At 53.0% G+C, this 19,828-nt stretch overlaps 6 protein-coding genes across 6 annotated transcripts; 1 reads left to right on the forward strand and 5 right to left on the reverse strand.

Annotated features, from left to right (window-relative positions):
* Positions 1-1,277: 1,277 nt before the first annotated feature.
* On the reverse strand, positions 1,278-2,832 carry ACET3X_004720 (uncharacterized protein; the record flags this gene model as incomplete). The annotated part of the gene is made up of 2 exons (XM_069451194.1): positions 1,278-2,203; positions 2,253-2,832. The coding sequence occupies 2 exons, from the start codon at positions 2,830-2,832 to the stop codon at positions 1,278-1,280; spliced, it is 1,506 nt and encodes a 501-aa protein (XP_069306764.1).
* Positions 2,833-4,112: 1,280 nt separating this feature from the next.
* Positions 4,113-5,646, reverse strand: ACET3X_004721 (uncharacterized protein; the record flags this gene model as incomplete). The annotated part of the gene is made up of 5 exons (XM_069451205.1): positions 4,113-4,619; positions 4,667-4,849; positions 4,902-5,127; positions 5,184-5,330; positions 5,384-5,646. The coding sequence occupies 5 exons, from the start codon at positions 5,644-5,646 to the stop codon at positions 4,113-4,115; spliced, it is 1,326 nt and encodes a 441-aa protein (XP_069306765.1).
* A 2,824-nt stretch (positions 5,647-8,470) lies between these two features.
* On the reverse strand, positions 8,471-10,240 carry ACET3X_004722 (uncharacterized protein; the record flags this gene model as incomplete). The annotated part of the gene is made up of 1 exon (XM_069451216.1): positions 8,471-10,240. One exon carries the CDS (start codon positions 10,238-10,240, stop codon positions 8,471-8,473), a length of 1,770 nt encoding a protein of 589 aa, XP_069306766.1.
* Positions 10,241-11,419: 1,179 nt separating this feature from the next.
* ACET3X_004723 (uncharacterized protein) lies at positions 11,420-12,874 on the reverse strand. The gene is made up of 5 exons (XM_069451227.1): positions 12,667-12,874; positions 12,597-12,616; positions 12,518-12,544; positions 12,246-12,437; positions 11,420-12,186 (listed from the first exon to the last, which is right to left on the reverse strand). The coding sequence occupies exons 1-5, from the start codon at positions 12,737-12,739 to the stop codon at positions 11,830-11,832; spliced, it is 669 nt and encodes a 222-aa protein (XP_069306767.1). The 5' UTR covers positions 12,740-12,874; the 3' UTR covers positions 11,420-11,829.
* A 147-nt stretch (positions 12,875-13,021) lies between these two features.
* On the forward strand, positions 13,022-15,442 carry ACET3X_004724 (uncharacterized protein). The gene is made up of 3 exons (XM_069451238.1): positions 13,022-13,294; positions 13,346-15,084; positions 15,162-15,442. The coding sequence occupies exons 1-3, from the start codon at positions 13,090-13,092 to the stop codon at positions 15,339-15,341; spliced, it is 2,124 nt and encodes a 707-aa protein (XP_069306768.1). The 5' UTR covers positions 13,022-13,089; the 3' UTR covers positions 15,342-15,442.
* A 455-nt stretch (positions 15,443-15,897) lies between these two features.
* Positions 15,898-17,737, reverse strand: ACET3X_004725 (uncharacterized protein; the record flags this gene model as incomplete). The annotated part of the gene is made up of 6 exons (XM_069451250.1): positions 15,898-16,169; positions 16,427-16,904; positions 16,979-17,103; positions 17,154-17,222; positions 17,275-17,377; positions 17,429-17,737. The coding sequence occupies 6 exons, from the start codon at positions 17,735-17,737 to the stop codon at positions 15,898-15,900; spliced, it is 1,356 nt and encodes a 451-aa protein (XP_069306769.1).
* Positions 17,738-19,828: the final 2,091 nt, after the last annotated feature.

Raw genomic sequence — 19,828 nt, forward strand, 5'->3', positions numbered from 1 at the left:
CTCGAACCACCAAAGAGTTCCTAAGGAACCATGTCAAAACCCACGTCACCACTGAACCAGGCCAGCTCTGCTACATCTGCTTGGACGAGTTCGGCAGCATAAAACCCGAGTCAGGCACACATGATGTCGCCTGCCAAATCAATCTACCTAGGTGCTCTCACATCTTTGGCCACGCCTGCTTGCGCAGAATACTCTCGACAGGGGGAAACTGTTGCCCGCTTTGTCGCACACAGTGGTGCCATGCATTCAGGCCAGCAGAACGTAATGTCTATGGTAGATGGATGATCCATCCGGACATGGTGACTGAGTGGGCAGGCATTTTATGTACGCCAATGTCCGCCGCTCGTCTTATCTTGTGCATGAAATGGCATGTTCACATGTGTATGGTTGAAGGAGCGCCAGAAGAACTCTATGCCAGCGACCGGTTGTTTTACATGAACGCACGGGGCCACCACCGTTTCGAGGAGATACTCCATGTCATTTCGCATTCAGAAGATATTCAGACTCATATCAAACATCTGCAAGACACCCAGCCTGATCCTATCGACGCCCGATTGTACGACCCGTATACGAATACCCAGGGACAATTCGATGGTGGTGATATATGGCGATTCCGGAACTGGTTTACACCAGAAAGACCACTCGCGATTATTGTTTTTCGCGCATTGTTATCATACAATGGTCAACGCCTGTTAGAGCGGCTCTTCTTAGTAACCAAACATAATAACCTCAAAAAGGGGATGCAGGAAGGAGTCACGCAACCGAACACCCTGGGACAAGAGCCGACGACTAGTGATATAATTGCGACTCAAGACCCCGAGGCGTCTGCTGAGGGAACAGAGATGAACTTTGCAGAGCAGATTCTCCAGAAACTGGAAGACGACTGGGTGCAGTGGTACGGAGAGGAGGGAGTCAGGGTCTTTTCGAGATTCTTGATCAATGTTGTGATTGCAAGGTTCAAAGAGAGCACGAAGCACCCTACGGGTGCTCCTATGATCGATTAAGCAAGGAGGGAAAGGAAAAGACGTTGAGTTACATATTGCGTATTACATGATACGGAAATAGCATGTAAGCCGTACTTCCCATGAGTGCATAGGTTTTACATCCATGCACGTTCATGCCAAATTCAAGAAAGTATACGTGATAACAGAGAATATCTCATACGAATCCAGCCGTGAAATAGGAGATCGCATGAAGCCTCTCTGGCATTATTCATAACTACGTCAACTACGCCAACACCCATCCTCAAGCGCCCATCCATCCCCGTCATCACACCCCTACGCCAACCCCTTCTCAAGTGTCCAAGTAGCATCAGCAGTAAACGACGCCTGCGCATCAAAATCATGCACACCGCCATTACTCGCAATATCCCCGATATTGTTATAATGCCTGATATACCGCGTCGGATAACCCCAAGCGCGAATCGAACTCCCAGACCCAGTAAACCCCGTCTGAGGACAAAACGTCGCATCCTCTTTGAACGCCTTACTTCCATCATTCGCCTGCAGTTGCAACACAAAATTGTAGTGACGAATATAACTCCCAGCCGTGTCTTTTGATTCGAATGAGAAACAAGCACTATTCGCAAGACCAGCGCGCACCGTCCAGCTAGCCTGTCGCTTCAGCAATGCAGTGCTACTCGAAGACACCACCTGCGTGTTCACTGTCGCGCCAGTATGCGCAAGATACCGGTCCGTGTACCCAGCCGTTGTCGCACGCAGCGAGATGGAAGAACCGACTGTGTATGCCGGACCACTGGTCAAGGACGTTGTCGCATACTTTGCTGCGACAATGTTGGCTTGAACCGCATTCTCCGTTGCATCGGTCGGGTACCCGGATGTCATGACGCCTTCGTAAAAGGTTCCTTGAGCACCGTTGCTGTTGTCGCCGCCGATACCGAGGATGATGGCGCCTTCTTTGCTCATGGGGTTGTAGCCTGAAGCACTGGGGCGCGCGCCGTCGTAGTATGTTGATAGTGCACCAGAGGCAGCATTGCCGCCCTTGATAGCCCACTTATTTGCCCCGCCCTTGAGGATGGTGGTCAAGAAGCGGTAAGATACTGAAGGGTCGGCAGGATTGTTCTTCGGGTTTGCGCCGGAGAAGAGACCGTTTTCGAGATCGGCCATGACCCAAGGTCCGCTGCCAGCACCGGAACCCCAGACGGTGTTGTCGCCAAAGTAGATGGCTTCCATATGTCCGTTTCCTGCGATATTTGTTAGTTGGTGTTGGAGATCTCCTTCTGGGCCATTTACCTGTGTCGAGGTTGTTGGTTTCTGCGTTCCCATAGTCGAAACAACATGCGCCGTTGTAATGCGTGCCATCGAGCACCGCGTACATGCCCTCTGCTGCATCACCAGTCGCTGATCCGCTTACTTTGTTGTTGCGATACCCAGTACCCGGGCTGACAAAGACGCCATACGCCTTTTGACCGTTTAGCGTGACAGGTGCACCAATAGCTCCAGCCAAGTTGTCATAGCCATTAGCTTCGGGGCCATTGAAGCCCCCTGGTGGAGCTTGTGTGAGGTGGTTGCCACGACCAGACTGATCATAAATGATGGTGATAAGGCAAGTAGTGTTAGCGCAAAACTTGTCTTGCGTTGCTGCATTGGCAACACCACCGGCAGACAGAGGTGAGACGTTGGTGGTGGCGCCGTCAGAGTTGCGCTTGACTTGGTAGAGGGAGCCGCTGAAGGAGTTGTACAAGGCGCGAGTGGTGCTGTGAGCAGCAATGCAAGGGGTATTGCCGGTAGCGTAAAGATCGCAGGGTCCAGCGGTAACAACCGAAGCCGAAGCCACAAGGCCTAGAACCAGGGTATTTCTTTGGGAGGGCATGCCGGATTTCTGTTGCGATTGGCAGAAGAGAAGCGATCGTCTGAATCAACCAAAAAGTTTGATCGTAGGAGATATTTAAACAGTTTGCACTGCATCTTTTTGGACATGGTCGTTTAAACCGTCGTAATTCTCCGTCAGTACATTAGGTAAAAATAGAAGCTCAATATCCATGATGTGAAGTTTTCCCTCCAACAGCGACGAAGAATGTGCCTTTACGAGCGCTAACAGGCCACGGGGCTGCGACTCCAGGTTTTCCGCCGTGTGCCTCTCCAAGTTTTCGGTGTATATACTGCGGGGATGACAGGGGTTACGGTCGCAGTACGGGTGTAGTGCCGGAAGAAATAAGCTTTTGCCGAGGAACATTGGTCGAAAGACAAGACCGGAGCTAGCGCTCGTGAACAAGCGGTCCAAGTCCAGGGTAGACTCCGATGCGCTCGACCGCTTGCACGTAACTTCCCAAAAGTAATCGCTCGGTACTTGTTATAGTTCATGGCGCTCACAGTCTAGACTTTGTGCAACTGGCCATTACGCCGATGTGTCGATCGCAACCGTGTCGCCCTATTCCGAGCTTCCTAGCCTGCTCCTATATGTGCAAGTATACGCGAGTGGTGTGATAGGTGGTTTCGAAACGCGACTCCAGTGGGCACTGGACGACATCCCTGTCGCTCCCACGATAGAAGAAGCCCGAGGAGCCAAGAATCGATCGCTTACGTTCTGCTTATTCCTGGCGCCTTCCTGTTTCGAATGATCGATTTTCCCTCGTTGGCGTGGCCGATGTTCGCCGGGGAAAGGCAAAGACAGCATGTCAGTGATTTTGGTACCAGATAAAGACTGCAGAGACCAGAGCTACACTGGTATGGAGATCAGGCGCTTTTAGCATAGATGATGGTATTTGCGAGCGCTTGGGAGACGCCCGCTCCCCTGAAGACGAGTTAGAAATCCAGCATCGGCACCCAACGGAACCCGAACTGACTGCAGGCACGCGCGATCATGGCAACGCATTTCAAGACGCGTACTGGAAGCTTATCGGCGGTGCGCGACCAACCAGACTCGATTTTATTCCTCCAAAGTCTAACGCCGATTCCTCTCAAGGTAGCCGAACATGGTATCATACGCTAAAACGATGCAAAGATCTACCGGAACATGGCGCGCCAGGTATTCCACTCGTGATTTTGCGTATGAGCAAGGTATATGTGCTCTCCATGCGTATCATAACCGATCTATTCCGATCCGAAGCGCCGGCCGCGATCATAAATTCGTCCTGTGTATCCGGTCGCGTATCACCGATCGTGTCCGAAAGATCTTGGCGCTAGCGGAGGTAACGGCATGTGGTTCTCGTGGAGGTCTCCATAAATGGCGTATCGTGAGGAACGCCTTTGCCCAGTCTCAACCTGTAGTTCCACCTCGTTTGTCTTAGTGATTGTCATATCCGAATCCAACTCTTCTGCGGACTCCTTTCTGATCTTGCCCCAAAGACGTGACATGCCCATTTTTGGCGCTTCCTCCTCTTCCCATATCACTCCTTGACTACCTTGCTCCAGATCCCCTTCCATATCAGCCCAATGCCTCATCTCATAGCTCTGGCCTTTGTCGTTTGCGAGCTCTGGAACACCACGGGGTGCTGCGGACCGTCGCTTGGAGCTACGCGTCGCTGACGGATTGGCGGTCAGCGTAGTCGAAGAGTGGCCGGTCGATCGTTTCAAGGATATGCCACCTGCGAGTGATTTGGAAAGACTGAATGGTATTTTTGCGAAGAGTGTTTTGAGCACAGGGACCGAGGCGCATATCTATTCTTTGTGAGTTTCGTTGCAGACTTTTGACGTCACGAACATACCACTCCCAGATCAATCTCCACGGTAGCTGCCAGCCAAAGTAGATATGCGTACCAGGTCTGGTCGTACTCATTGAAGAGGCTTCGGTAGATGTACCATGTACGTACGATTCCGGCACCGGTAACGATCAATCCCATACCAAATAGCGATGCTACAGCTACACGGTCACGGAGCCGCATATTAAGCTGGATACGATTAGCTGAGATTTTTTTGTTTTGGGTGGTCCTGTCAACTAACACCAAGAACCAAGGGTATCGGTGTTATCGTGGTAAGAAGATCTGCGACACAGCTGAGGATGCCGCAAATGAGGGTCATGACTCCTTCGTCCATGCACGTATTCGGGGGTGCGCCGATGGTCCAGTAGTCCTTGACAGGGTTGCACAAGAAAATGCCGATGAACGTGAAAGAAATAAAGAGGCCTATGGTATAGGCCACGTTGACATGGATCGCCCATTTGAACCATCTAAGCGCACGATTGTCAGTATGTCAAGTTTGAAGTTCATTTCAACGGCTACTTACGACTTCCCAGTGTCTGTGATCAGCCGGTAATAGAAACAATGTAAAGAAAGTCTCGTAAAGGTCGCTGCCGTCAAGAAAATGAGCTTGGCCGCCATCGCGATCTTTGCGGTTGGCACGAATACGGAAAAGGGTATGTCCCATACATGTCTGTTGTGTCAAGTCAGCGGTGTCGTACGCAAAGGTAGGATCGTGATGCCTACCTATTCCACGCAAATTTTTGATTCGCAAGGATGACGGTAACAGTGAGACCGATCGTGAAGAGCAGCGCAATCAAGATGAAAACGTCATCAATACCAAACCACCTCTTGATTACTATACGCGTATATATACGAGCAGCCACGGTGAGAATGGCCAGAGACACGAAGACGGAGTTGACGATCACAAGCGCAGGGCCACGCGTAACCGGGTTGTCGTAATTTGGAGTAGGCCAGGCCAAGACGACATCTACAGGCGGCAGCTGCATACTGGATTATCTTGGGCCTGCCCGGGGAGTATGCCAGACATACGGGCGTGAACGATTGACGAGCTGCAGGGCGGCGGGCAAGATCGAAGAGACAAGATCAATGACGAAGATCGAGACTTGCACAGGGCGTCGATGTTATGACCGGCAAGAGCGGGGCTTTGCAGCACATGGCCGTTAGCTCCATCGATGCTGCGAGGCACGCGAAAGAGCTTTGTCTACCGTTACGACGCTGGTGTCGCACTGGCTTAAAAGCTTGGCCAGTACACGGACCGTACGTTAGACTCGATAACCTGGCGTATCAGCGGGGCCCTGCATATAGCGCACAAACTCTTCATGAGGTGCGGAACTGAAAGTCGCAACGAAAGGTTCCGCGCAACCGGATAATTCAGGTATCATCAACGATGATTGGACGCGCTCTTTCCATCAAACTCTGCCCAGGCATTCAGGTCGAATGTGCAAAACCTCGTGGAGCAGTGCTTTGCGATTGTTAGCAAAAGACTCCCGTCGCCATCGCTGGATGACCGGAGGCCAATTTCCGCTTCGCCGCACTATGAGAAATGCGCTACAGCAGCGAAGATGGACATTCCTTGCCTGAGGACGCGGTCACGCCTCAGCGTTTTCGTCCAAGTCGTGCAACATGTCGTGACGGGAACTAGGTCTTGGCCGCGTTGGGAGCGTTCGGCAGGCAGCTACCATGCCAGCCCGGCAGTATCAGGCTCGAGGTGTGTCATCGAGAGTTTCGGGACCCTGGAACCCTGTGATGAATATGGCAATCGGTGCGAAACATGGTGGTTTTCAGAGGTTTGTGAGCGTGAAGGGAAGGTGAGCCACAGACTGCGACTAGATTCCATTAGGCCTCCAGCGCTAGAGGATGCCGTATCGGGCTTAGCGCAGGGTCGTTGCTCACCCTGCAGCGATCCATCGATATCCACCACCCACACTAATCCGCCATCGTGAAACCCAAAACTGCGGAGACACGCCGATGTAATTGCGGTCCGCTAGGTTCGCAGTGACTGTGCGACCGGCACTGCGCTGTTCCAGCAGCTCTTTGTGCGATCGATTCCGGAGACACCGCTACAACGGGTGCCAGGGATCCGTGACAGCGGACGGGCTTTCGTATTGACTTCTGTCATTATCCAACGCTATCGATCGGACGTCCTGGTTTGGTGTCACCAGGTGTTGTGCGTAATACGCCGATACCAGGGCACTGCAGCTGACGCGTGCTGGTGCAGCCCACAGAACTCATGAGCAACTCACCTTTGGGCGGCTGAGCGTGGTATATAACCAGGATATTGACTGGAACTTCTACCTATGACGCCTACATGCGAGTAGGAGGAATCCCTCGCTATATGTCGGTCCCGAAAGCCGTACCGCTGGATCCACAAGCAAAATCCTCCGCATCGGTGAGACATTCGCAATCAGGTCCCTGACTCGACATGAGGTTGACGCTCTCTCTGTGCGCTCCCGAAACCAGGGTGGGCCTGGGAGGCAGCCAGCTGGTCGTGAACCCTGAGCAGCGCGGCGTGGTCTCGAGGCGGGGTACAGCATGGCGCAGTCATCAATTCTCATCAGGTATGCTCGTTTCAACATCGGCTTCCAACTCCCTCGGGTTCAATGCGCTACCATAGCAGATGCGCGCAACGGATCCGCGGAAATGTATTGCAGCGAAAGCACGGTACGCAACGTATCATCGTTGATTGGGATATCTCGTTTATCTCATCTGCAGCAATGATTCAAGCCAGAAACATGATTCGGCCCCGGCTCCCTCGATTCTCGTTGGCCATGTAGATCCTATCGACAAGGCACGCTCGGCAAGATGAAGCAAGAAGACGCCCAACGTACAGGTGACCAAGAAACATCTACATTGAGTTGAAACAATAATGATATTCCCTGATTGGTGCTGACTGTTACACATTTGCGTCTTCGACCACGTGTGGGCTTTCGCCATGGCGCAGCCCTTCTATCTGACGCGCTGCATCGGTCCTTCCGATATATCCATCTTGCAAGGTTACTCCTGGCATGTACACAGACTAAAGAGCCTGAGCGTCAGGCACAATACTCGCCCATGTATTTTGCCGTCCCCATTGCCGGTTGCAGACTACGGGTAATGGAATGCGACCCGCATGTGGTTAGCATATGCAGCCAGCGTATGCAGCCAGCATGTCTTCTTCCGCGTCGCCAATCTTTTCAGCGACAGTGGACGAAACCAGGCTTCTGATAAGTACTAGCAGCACGCTGGTCTTGAAACGAGTCGGGGATGGCCCGTCGCAAGGCGCTTTGGATGCGCAAAGTCAATCGAGGGTGTTCGCGCAACAAGGCATAGCTTCATGGGTAGGTGTCGCGAGGCGCTATTGTAATTCTACACTTTACATCTCCTGCGCTGACATCACCCAGATAGTAATCGCTGAGTATGCTAGATCATATATCAACCTGTCATGAGGGCATTCAGCAATCGGACCGCGTCCCAAATACCAAGAGAAATGTAGACGAACACGATATCTTGCACGAAGAAACACGAGTAACGCAAAGTCTTGCTCGTCTGCAGAAATGCTAGACATTAACCGCGGCGTCTTCATAAAACCACTTCAGATGGCGGCCGCCGCCTCAAGGCTCCACCTGGTGCCCGCGCTGATCTCCCGACAAATCTCCCTTCTCGTGACACCACTGCTAGGAAAAGAAGGCTCTTGCGCAAAAGACTAGGGGTATAATATTATCGCTTACATCAAACCATCATCATGTATCCAGGGCCATACAATGGCTCCACTTCCTCTCCACCATGTCCCATTCGCCCATCACCAACCACCACAAATCGTCCCATCGCCCCTCAAATCGGCGGCCTGCTATCATAATCATGCTCCGGCTTCCCCGGCCCATGTTTTGTGTCCTGCTCACACTTCCAAAACAGATGCTTCAAGCGCTTCGGAATCTCCGGATCCCCGACCTTCCTCCTCGCCTCCAACTTGGCATGCAAATCAACATAATCCGCACCTTTACACTCGCCGTTGCGATGGCAGAAGCGCTCCCAGTCCTCAGAGAACATGAGACCAGTGTGGTATAAAAAATCTTCGGTTTCGTCGGCTGCGAGCGTCCAGGACCCGTCGTTCCAGCCGAACTCGCCGCTCATGCAGGCATAGTTGCGGCCGTGCTTGGTCCACACGCTGGATATGGCTTCACCGCCGGGGTTGCGTGAGATTGGGAGGTAGAAGGTGCCAGGAACTTTGCCGTAGTCTTTGCCCATCGCTTTACCGCGTTCGAGAGCCGCGGAGATGGTGTGATGGTCCAGGTTGCGAAGGGCGCCTTGCAGTTTGTTCTCGTGGACGAAGATGGAGGAGCGGATGACGTCTTCCTTGGTGATGCCGTACGGCGTGGGGTTCCGTCCTTGAATGAAATTCCGATACCCCGTGGGGCTGTGGATGAGCGCCATGTCGTTTTTTCCGTGATCGTACTCGCGCGAGACGTCCAGGGCGTACATGTAGTACACGGAGCTTGGACGGTCGTACAAGCACACTCTGCTCTCCTGGGGACCGCGCGCATCGTACTCACAGGACCCGGTTGGTACATCCGCCCAGACAATGTACGACCGCTCCTGTGCCCAGGCGCCGTTGATAACGGTGGAGAACACCATCTTCTCAAAGGACTCGTGGACGACTTGTTGTATGTTCTCGTCTCGCCTGAAGAAGTAGTCTCCCCGCAAGATGTCCATCAGGTCCTGGCCAGGCTTGCTCGGGCCATGTCCCATAATTGCATCCATGCCATACGTGACATTGCCAATCATCGCATGACGAAACTCATTGAGCGAGGACCGCAGATTCTCTTCGACATCCGAACTAATCTTCCCTGGATCGCGACGAACAGCGTTGAACGCCCCGATGACAGATATGTAGGTGCTTGCCATTAGATTTGTCACAGGAAGCACAACCGACGTCGTGAGCCCGAATGCAGGAAGCGCCATTGCGCCGCCGGCCATCAATCCGACTGCTGTGATGAGGGACATGGCCAGCTTCTCATATCGTCTTCGGTCGTTCAGTCGCTCTTGGAGTTGGCTCGCGATGCGCGGCCCAGCGCTATATGTCCGGACAATCTCTGGTATCTTGCCGTCGATATACGATGCAGCTTCGCGCATGGCTTCGCGCTGGCTCTTGAAGAGATGGTCGACTCCGGATATCTGCTCGAAGACAAAGTATGCCATTTGCTTGTCGTGTTGCGCCAGTTCGGGGTTCAGCATTTGACACGATGTGAGCCCGCAATCTCCAACGCTGTCGCAGGATAGTGAGCTTGGCAAGAGATCGCGGGCAAATTGGTCGCGGAGGTACAGGGGGAACGTCGTGTAAGAAGGGTCGCGGCGGAAGCGTTCGACGTGCGTTTGTGAAAATTCGATGATGTCGTCTTTGTAGTCCATCCAGCTTTGGGCTGTGGGGACTACGAGGTTGCAGCTCGGCTCTAACATTGTGGCGGCGAGCGAGGCCGAGGGGATCTCGCTCCGTGGTGGTCGCCGGGGAGGCGGGGGAGAGAAGTCGGGGAGGGCGAGCGGAGTGCTCGCGACGAGGTTGGTGAGTACCAGCCATAGGTACAGGGTGAACTTGATGAATTCCATTGTGCTGTCTTCGTTGTTGTAACGTGCCTTGACGTTGTAGCTGTCTGGAGTATAAGTAAGCTTTGGATGTTTGATAGACTTATTGTGCAGAGCAAGGAAGGCTTTTATACTCTGGAGAGATATTTTTGCGGAAGACGAGGCTTTCGTAACGTATTTCTTGTTCAATCTGTCCTCGAACTCCAGCAATAATTTTGGTTATTCTTGACAAACTGTAGCTTTTTTTCGGATGACCCAGACGTTCAAGGTTGGAACGCGGCCCCGCAGCCCATGATTGTGTGGCATTGCTTTCAACTCTTCCTCGGAAGGCCTAATGTGTGTGGCAGCGGTTCATGTGGTTGGTCTTCAGGAAGGTTTCGATGCCGTAAAGACTTGGTCTTGTTTCGCTGGAGTATGTTGTCCGTGTCACTGATGTGCTGTGCCCAGGTTGTTCTCGGTGTGGTACCATGGTGCTGTTAGAGTGTGAGAGCAATCGATTGGTGAAGGAGGACGCGCTATATAGTCGAGACACTAGAGGTAGGAAAGCACCAATGACAATACGTGGGATAGCTCCTTCATACTGGTTCTATAGTAAAGAACAACTTGGTCGTGTATTCTGGCTTCGCTGGAAAGACACATCGTCTCAAGAAGGGCAAGCAAAGTCGGTAGACGTTTTCGCTTCCAAATTATGGCTTCCACCTACTTCATACCTACTTAGAGTCACTGCGTCTCGTGTTCTCTTCGCCCCGTATCGCGATAATTTACGGTGGTCTCTAACGGTAAAAAAACTACCATGTCGTAGAAACCTGCCAAATTTTTAACCACCAACAACACCGTATTCGTAAGATCTCTACGCCAGCACAAGAAAACCAACTAGTCCACACATTGGCACGCGTATCCGACGACATCCCCGTTATCGGCCCTAGCCCACTTCCCCCCTTCCATCACATCCAGCATCCACCACTTCCTCTCCACACCACTCTTTTTCGCAACAACGCACCAGCACACAGCATCGCTGGAATACGTCACTTCCAACATGACACGTTATGCGCACGACCTAGGTGCTAGCAATATTCAGGAAAGCGCTCGAGGCCTCGCTGATCGATGTGCCAGACGGACTTGTCGACTTGAGGGACGTCGTGCCTGCGAGTATACCGAACTTTGATCATCAGCACAACTAAGCATCAATATTATCGTAGCCATGAATAAGTCAAGAGATATCAAGCCCTTCTATACCTCAAACCTTGTTCCTTCCAGCCGTCAAGTCTAAACATCTAGTTTGTTTCCAAACGAAACACCACACATCTTCTCTGTACATCATCGCCATTCTCATACCATGAACAAAAAGAACACCACAAGATCTTGTCAAAATCATTAATTAAAAAAAAAGCTCAGGTGGCCCCAGTATCTTCTCTTCTCTTCTCATCTTGTAGCAACCAAAAAAGAAAAAAAACATATCCTTACTCCGAATCCCCCCACAAACCAAAAAGGAGCCAATATGTTCCAGAATGAACATGTTGGAAGACACAAGACACTCTCTCTCCAGTAACAGCATACACATGTCGCCACCCCTGTGACACAATCTACACCATCCCACGCATATCGTGATCCCTCTAACAGTTACATCCCCCCGGCCCCTGCGTGCTCCCCGCCTCAGGCCTCAAATTAACCCCCTGCCTCTGCTGTTGGCCGGCCCTCAACCCCCTAGGTCCACTCGCCTGTTCAATCGGCAACTTCTTCGCAATGGCCGTAAACAATTCTTTGACATTCTCCGCCGTCTTGGCCGACGTTTCAAAAAAGAGTAAGCCCGCTTCTTTGGCATATTGCTCTGCGTCGGCCGTGGGGATGGCGCGTTTATCCGGGGATTCGGTGACGAGATCGAGTTTGTTGCCGGCGAGGGCGATGATGATGTTTTCGTTGGCTTGGCGTTGGAGTTCTTTGACCCAGGCTTTTGCCTTGTCGAGGGAGGCCTAACACGTCCTGTTAGCTTTTCATTATTGTTGGCGTGGTGCAAGAGCAGAGGACGCACAGCCTGTGTAATGTCGTAGACGACTACCGCGCAGTTTGCGTTGCGGTAGTACATGGGGGCGAGCGACTTGTAGCGTTCCTGGCCGGCCGTGTCCCAGATTTCAAACTTGACGGTCGTGTTCTCGTCGAGGGCGATGGTCTGGGTGAGGAAGGCGGCGCCGATGGTGGATTCCCGGTAGTCGTCGAATTGGTCCTGGGCGGGTCAGTCTTGGCGTTCTGATGGCAGATATCTCCTCTATGGGATATCTCGTCTTTGCACGAGGAATGCCGTACCTTGACGAAGCGCAACACGAGCGACGACTGCGATGCGGTTAGCGTATGTCATGGCTGCCTTGGTCTGCGGCCTGCGCACCTTTCCGACGGCGGATTCTCCTGCGGTGTGTTAGTCGCATGTTTTTATATATAAAACAGCCGCATCGTACCCAGCAACACGAGCTTGAACTGCGCGAATCGAGAGCCGCCAGGCCGTTGGCCCTGCTGCATCCTGGCCGACATGACGGGGTGACGCGGCGCTACCGGGTCTGCAGTCGGTGTGGTGACGGTGAAGGTGTGAAGGATATTGGTGGAGGCGGTCGTGATATCAAGTCGTGGTGGGATATCAGCTGGCGGTAGGAGGGATATGCGGTCGTGTTGGGGTGAAGGTGAGGTGGTGCTGTGACGAGGTGCAGCGTCCCGGTCGGTGCTTGCTTGCCTGGCCCGAGCGCCTCGTCGGCGGACCCTTTGCCGCCCATGACGAAACGCTCCAACTCGGCCGTTTGAGAAAACACGACGTATCAACTCACCACCACTACCGAATTAATCACCCACCTTAGACGTACATACGCGGATAGAGCCCGCTCCCAGCCATGAGCGTCGCTCTCCCGTACCGCGACATCAACGTCCACTCGTCGCCCTCGCACTACGCCTTCTCGTCGCCCTCGTCGCCCACGGCCCCTACCCTCGTCGTCGACCGCCCGTCAGGTGACATTCGCCTTCACGATGGCAAGCTGCTGGGCTCCAAGCGCGTGTCGAGCATCGCCGGCATCCTCGGCATCATCAAGCTGCGCCTGGGTATGCTCTGCCCTGCCTCTCGTTCGAATACGCCCAGCTGACATGTGAAAGACAAGTACATTATAGTCATTACCAAGGCGCAGCCCATGGGCCGCATCAAGGGCCACATGATGTACAAAGTCGTCACCACCGAGTTCCTGTCTCTGCGCGAAAAGCCGCTGCACGACGCCGACGAAGACAACTACCTCGCCCTCCTCAAGACGCTCATCAAGACCAGCCCCCTCTTCTTCTCCTACTCGTTCGACATTACCAATACGTTCCAGCGGCAGGCGCACCTCGATCCGGCCACGCCCCTGTGGAAGCGCGCAGACGACCGCTTCTTCTGGAACCGCTTCGTCTCAAGCGACCTCATCGATTTCCGCGGCGGCCTCGGCGCTGGCTATGGACGGCACTCGAGCGCACACCAGCCCGGCGCTGATCCGTACATTCTCCCCGTCATGTACGGCATGTTGGAGATCAAGAATACGGCCATCAAGGGCACGCCGCTGACGTTTGTCCTCATCACGCGCCGCTCGCGTCTCAAGGCGGGTACACGCTACTTCTCGCGCGGCATCGACGAGAACGGGAATGTATCCAACTTCAACGAGACGGAGCAGGCCATCATCCTCAACGACAATGCATCAGGCGGCCCCGGCGGCTTCGGGTCAAAGACCGGTCTGAACCAGGCAAACGTGACGGGCAAGGAGACACAGGTGCTCTCGTACGTGCAGACCAGAGGCAGCGTGCCCGTCTACTGGGCCGAAATCAACACACTCAAGTACACGCCCAAACTCCAGATCCGCGGCATCGACAACGCGCTGCCGGCCGCCAAGAAGCATTTCTCGGAGCAAATCCGTTTATATGGCGATAACTGGATGGTCAACCTCGTCAACCAAAAGGGCCGCGAGCAGCGCGTCAAAGAGGCGTACGAACAAATGGTGCAATTACTGCAATCTGCGCCTACCGAAAACGTATCCTCTGACCGTCTCACGAGCGAAAAATTTCATATCATCGACACGCAGAGTGCACAGACGGTGTTCGATCGCCTGCATTACGTATACTTTGACTTTCACAACGAAACAAAGGGCCTCCGGTGGGACCGCGCGAAACTCTTACTGAACCAGCTGGAACCGCATATCCTGCGCCACGGATACTTTTGCGCCATCGACATGCCGGGTGACGCGTCGTCGGGCGTAGAGGTCCGACGCCACCAGACGGCGGTTGTGCGCACGAATTGTATGGATTGTCTGGACCGGACGAACGTTGTGCAGAGTATGTTGGGTCGCTTCGTGCTCTCGCGTATGCTCATTGATCTTGGTCTCTTGCGCGACGGCGAGTTGGTTGAAGAGGACGCCGAGTTTGAGTTCTTGTTCCGAAACGTATGGGCAGATAACGCGGATGTAGTGTCGAAATCGTATTCTGGTACGGGTGCGCTCAAGACTGATTTCACGAGGTTGGGGGTCCGCACGAAAGCTGGTGCGGCGCAGGATTTGAGGAATAGTGTGACGAGGTATTGGCGCAACAATTTTGCGGATGGTCCCAGGCAGGATGCGTTTGATTTGTTTTTGGGCACGTATTTGCCGAGTGATGGTGGTACTGGGGGTGGACAGTTGTTGTTTGTGGATCGACGGCCGTTGTTTGTCCAGTCTGTGCCGTATCTTTTTGCGGCGGCGATATTTTTTATTCTCGTGGGTAGTCTGACGAGGAGGGCGGATGATGCGGCCGTTTGGCCGTTGAGACTGTTACTTCTCTTGTCGTTGTTGATGGCGGCGGCGTGTGGGAACTTTATGTGGGGGTATGGGACGTTATATGTAAGTTTCTTTCTTTTCATCTACACCACCGCATGGGAAGGTTTTACAAAGATGGTCTGGCTAACGTTTCTTGATAGGTCAACTGGCCCAAACTCAATCGCCAACCACCGCAGATCGAAGCATTTCAGGACACGCTGCAGAAAGTACGGAGTCATCCTGTTGTTGGCCCGTTGGTTGGGGGTGCGGCGAAGCATGAGAGGGGCAAGAGTGACGCGAGGTTGTTGGGGCTCGAGGAGGGGAAGAAGAGGATTGAGTAGGTGGTTGTATTGTGTGAGTGTGGAGATTAGGAGAGGGGAAGAGAAGGAGTGAGGGGATAATGGTTCTTTCGGATGTACAAATAGTTTTTTTGTTCTTTTCTTTCTTGTTATTGGTAGAGAGGGTGGGCAGAGGGAGGGCGGATGGGACAATGGTGGATGGATAGAGGTAGTAGACTTTTTAATAGATGTCGTGGGGACAAGCAATCTTTGTTCCTTTCTAAGGTTCGTCTTTTGGTATTTTCAAGAGTCGTAGAACGCGTCCAAGCCTTCTCCGGATACTTGAGGAGGCGAGCCACGGAGTCGTCCAACAGACATAGATTCGCAGAAACGCGGCTACCCCAACCCTCCACAGAAAGCGCACCAAGCACCTACCCATCCCAACCTCACACATACGCCACCCCCTCCAAATCAACTTCCTCCTTCCTCCGCCTAAACCTCACCCGATTCCCTTTACTCAACGCCTCCGTCTCCCCAAACAGTATCTTCGCATCTAATTCCGTCTGCCCCTGCACAGCCTCCCAATCGTATTTCATCAGCAAATGACACAACGCAATCTTCATCTCGTTGGACGCAAAGAAGCGTCCGGGACAGCTCTGGATGCCGTGCCCGAAAGATAGGTTCTCGGGCCCGTGGACACGAGGTGTGCTTGGCTGGCGCGTGTGGGGTCCGAGCGGAGACGTTGGTACCGGTAGATGTCGAATTTTTTGGGGGAAGAGTAGAGGGTGGGGGAGGACATGAGGTGTCCGTCGACGGCGATGTGGGTGTGTTTTGGGATGAGGGTGCCGTTGGGGATGAGGACGGTGTGTTTGGCTTTGCGGCGCATGGTTACTGTGTTTGTTATGTTAGTTCACTTCTCATTTCCTCTTTGACCCTTTTTTCTTTCTTTCTTTCTTTCTCTCTTTCTTTCTTTCTTTCTTTCTTTCTTTCTTTCTTTCTTTCTTTCTTTCTTTCTTTCTTTCTTTCTTTCTTTCTTTCTTTCTTTCTTTCTTTCTTTCTTTCTTTCTTTCTTTCTTTCTTTCTCTCTCTCTCACGACCCGCTGCCATCGCCGTTATAGAAAGGTGTAAACGGAAGGAAGGAGACTTACAAAACGCAGCAGGTCGAAACCTCTGCACCTCCTTCAAACAACTATCCATCAACGTCAAATTCATCAATCCCGTCTTGGTCAGCCCATCTCTCCCCACCACCCTCACAATCTCTTCCCGCAACGCATCCACATACCCCTTCTCACTCGCCAACAACGTAATCGCATGCGTCAACAGCTCGCTCGTCGTGTGAATCGCGACGAAACTCAACGCCGTCTGGAACAGCGCTGGATCGTAATTTGTGCCCCCGCTCTCTTGCTCGTACCAGTCTATCATGTCGTTGAATACAGGTTCTGGTTTGCCGGCCTTGCGGGCCTCGGCTTTGAGCGCTTGTCGGGAAGTGAACAAGGGGGTTAAGATGTCGCGACATTTTTGGCCATGCTCTCGGACGGTTTTGGCGTCGGACAGGAGGTATGGGACGAGGGGTTTGAGGAGCGGGGGTAGTGCGGCCATCTTGAGGGACATGACGAAACAGGTGGCCTATGAGGGGTTGATGTCAGTGTACTTTGGTTGGGTCTGCGGTCTGCGGTCTGCTGGAAGAGAGAGGGACTGACGGTGTAGGCTTTGGAAGCGGACAGCCAGGCTTCGTTGCGGCACATGGTGTCGCCGAGGAAGATTTTGGTGGAGAGACGGGCGGTGAGTTGGAGGATTGAGTCTGCGATGACGGTTTCTTTCCATTCTGATGGTGTGGTTAGTGGGTGGGTGGGAGTATGGGGGGATAAATCGTACCAGGATCACTGCCAAAGATCACGTCGCAGGCATAAGTGGCTTCCTCTGAGAGGGGCTTTGTCAGTGTGTCTTGAGCGCCCCGTTAGCATCTGTCCTACAATTGGCTACTTGGTCTGCTTACACAAGTACTTTGTGAGTCGTTTCGTAACAACCGTCTGCACAAGTCTCTTCTCATGCAGCAGCACAGCAAACATTTCGAAGCCGTGTACATTTCCAGAAAACATCTAACACCACAATAAGCTCAGGATCATGATCCCCTGCACCAATCAACATACATCCACGACTGCTTCCGCAAAGCTAAGATCCATCGAGTTGCGAATCATGCCCGCATACTCGGGCGGCAGAATAAGACACTCGCCTGTATCAGTAATCAGCCTGTAAAGCTGCTTGCCATAGCGCTTCCTAGCTTCGTTCAGGATAGCCCTTCCGTTTCGTTGGAACTCCAGGCGCTTGAATAGCGCGGGCTGGTACCAGCGTGGGGGGTTGGCTAGCGGTGGTTTCGATCTACTGCTGGTCGTGACCACAAACGAGAGGACGATCATGACGCCCAGCGAGATTGTCAACACCGCTGGGAGAGACTGCATGATTGCATCGAGAGACGGCTCCGATGGAACGAGGGGGATTCGCGATGGTCCGGGAAGCGACATGCTGAGGAAGTTGTTGGACAGATGAGTGATGCCGCGATATCCAATGCGTACAACAAGACCAATTCTTATACCACCATGTTGATTATATGAACACCAACATCGCATTCCTATCTAGGCTCCTCTTCCGTGCTAAGCGCATCGATATTCCTTCTGCAGTCTGTATCCAGTCGTGCGACTGCAGTCGACGTTGTACCGACCCACTCCTTGCATCCTCCACGGATAGCAAAAGTTCCTCCCACCCGACGCAACCCCCTGTCTTGAGACTCTCGTGAAACCCTAGCACCGTATACAAGGCGGACGCAATACCCATCTTTTCTCACGCAGAAGCCGGATATCCAAGCTCGAGCCACCACAGTCCTCACAGTCCCCGACATCCTAACCAACAGGCCCTTCTCGAATAATAGAAGAATCCCAAGCACAAGAATAAGCATTCCCAGATACCCGTAGCCTCTAGGACCTCCCTTGCAACAAAGTTCTTCCTACTACCCACATCCCACTATTCCTCGTGCGAGCGGGCCATTCTTTTTCTCCTGATCCCTCATCAAAAAAACCGCCGAGTACCACTTTGCCATCTCTCAAAAACTCCCCGGGGTGACGACAGAAGACCCATAATCTTGTCATCTACAACATTCCTGATTCGCAAGGAAGACACAAGGCCCGGAGAGCCGACAGCTTGGGGAGATGCTTGATCAAGGCCAAGTCTAGCTATACCTTTGAGTACATTAGTAGAAGGGTTTCCATCAACCTCGTCGTTTCTCATCTAGAATCTCATCACTCTACCACTATTGCATGACCGTTGTTCGTACCAGAGACTCGTGATACATTCATCCATTCATTAGCCCCTTTTCCTGCCATCGCAACCATCTAATACCATGTAGCAAAGGAGAAACCGCCCAGGGGGTATCGTGTGTGCAAAACAACCTCGCTTTTGTGTAAAAACCCGGAAAGAAATTCTCGTCGTTGTAGCCGTGTCGAAAAAAGAATGGTCATCAAAATCGGACTTGGTCCATCCGCGCCTCGGGGTGCTTTTTTTCACCATCGGTACTCGGATTCCCCATCCCATGTACTCCTCTTTCACCACCAACATCCCATTACATCCCACATCCCACATCCCATCTACGCCCCACTCACATCCCCCACAACAACCACATCAAACTCCTCATCATCCACACTCTCCTCGCCCTCACCCCCCCTCTTCCCCTCGCCCCCCAAAAACTCCCACCCCTCGCCCTCCATCCTCATCCTCAACCTCTCTAGATTACTCTTGGCCGCGCGGCGAAACAGGACGCCAGCCCACTTATTCTGGTTCCGGGCTTGGCCCGTGACTGCCACTTCCATGATGCTCTCGTTGGTCGAAACAGATGACTGCGACGACGACGGTGATAGCGTGGCTTGAGAACTACTGCTCTCTTCAGTCTCGTCGCCTTCTTCCCAGTCGTCGAGTTCGGGGAGGATCCAGAGATCTGATTCCGAGGGCTGGCCACCGGCGGATGTCGAGGCCGACATGTTGAGGTTGAGGCAGGTGCTTTGGTGGATGGACATGGTGTGTTTTCTCTGTGGGAAGTGCTGGTGCTGGTGTGGAAGCCAGGACGCAGGTGTATTTTGGTGCGCGGCAGTGGTGGTATTAGATTTCCGATTCTTGTTAGAGCTCGGAGAAGTGGCGCGTGAGCGGCGGGGTGAGACGGGGAAGTGACCGTATATAGCGTTGCTAAGATCATAAGTATATTCTTCCTCTTCATCGTGGTCATGCGCCGCGGGGATTCGTCGCGCGTTCATGTCCATTTTCTCGTTTTTGTTGAGAGGGTGGGGACAGGTGTTCAGATTTGTGCTCAGCTGACAGCCGCGCAGACTTGGTGTTGGCGTTGGGAGATGGCCACTTTGTAGCCGAGGACGAAAGCCACAGTGGAAATTTTTTCTCGCTGCAGACGGATGTGGTCGGATGACGTTGCAAGCTGGTGACGCCGAGGGCTGTGCTGGCTCGTCTGTTTCAGTGGTGTCTGTTCTGGGCTTGTGAGGAGCAGCAGAGAG

Source organism: Alternaria dauci, chromosome 4, assembly GCF_042100115.1.
Source record: "Alternaria dauci strain A2016 chromosome 4, whole genome shotgun sequence".
In the NCBI taxonomy this organism is placed as follows: Eukaryota; Fungi; Ascomycota; class Dothideomycetes; order Pleosporales; family Pleosporaceae; genus Alternaria; species Alternaria dauci.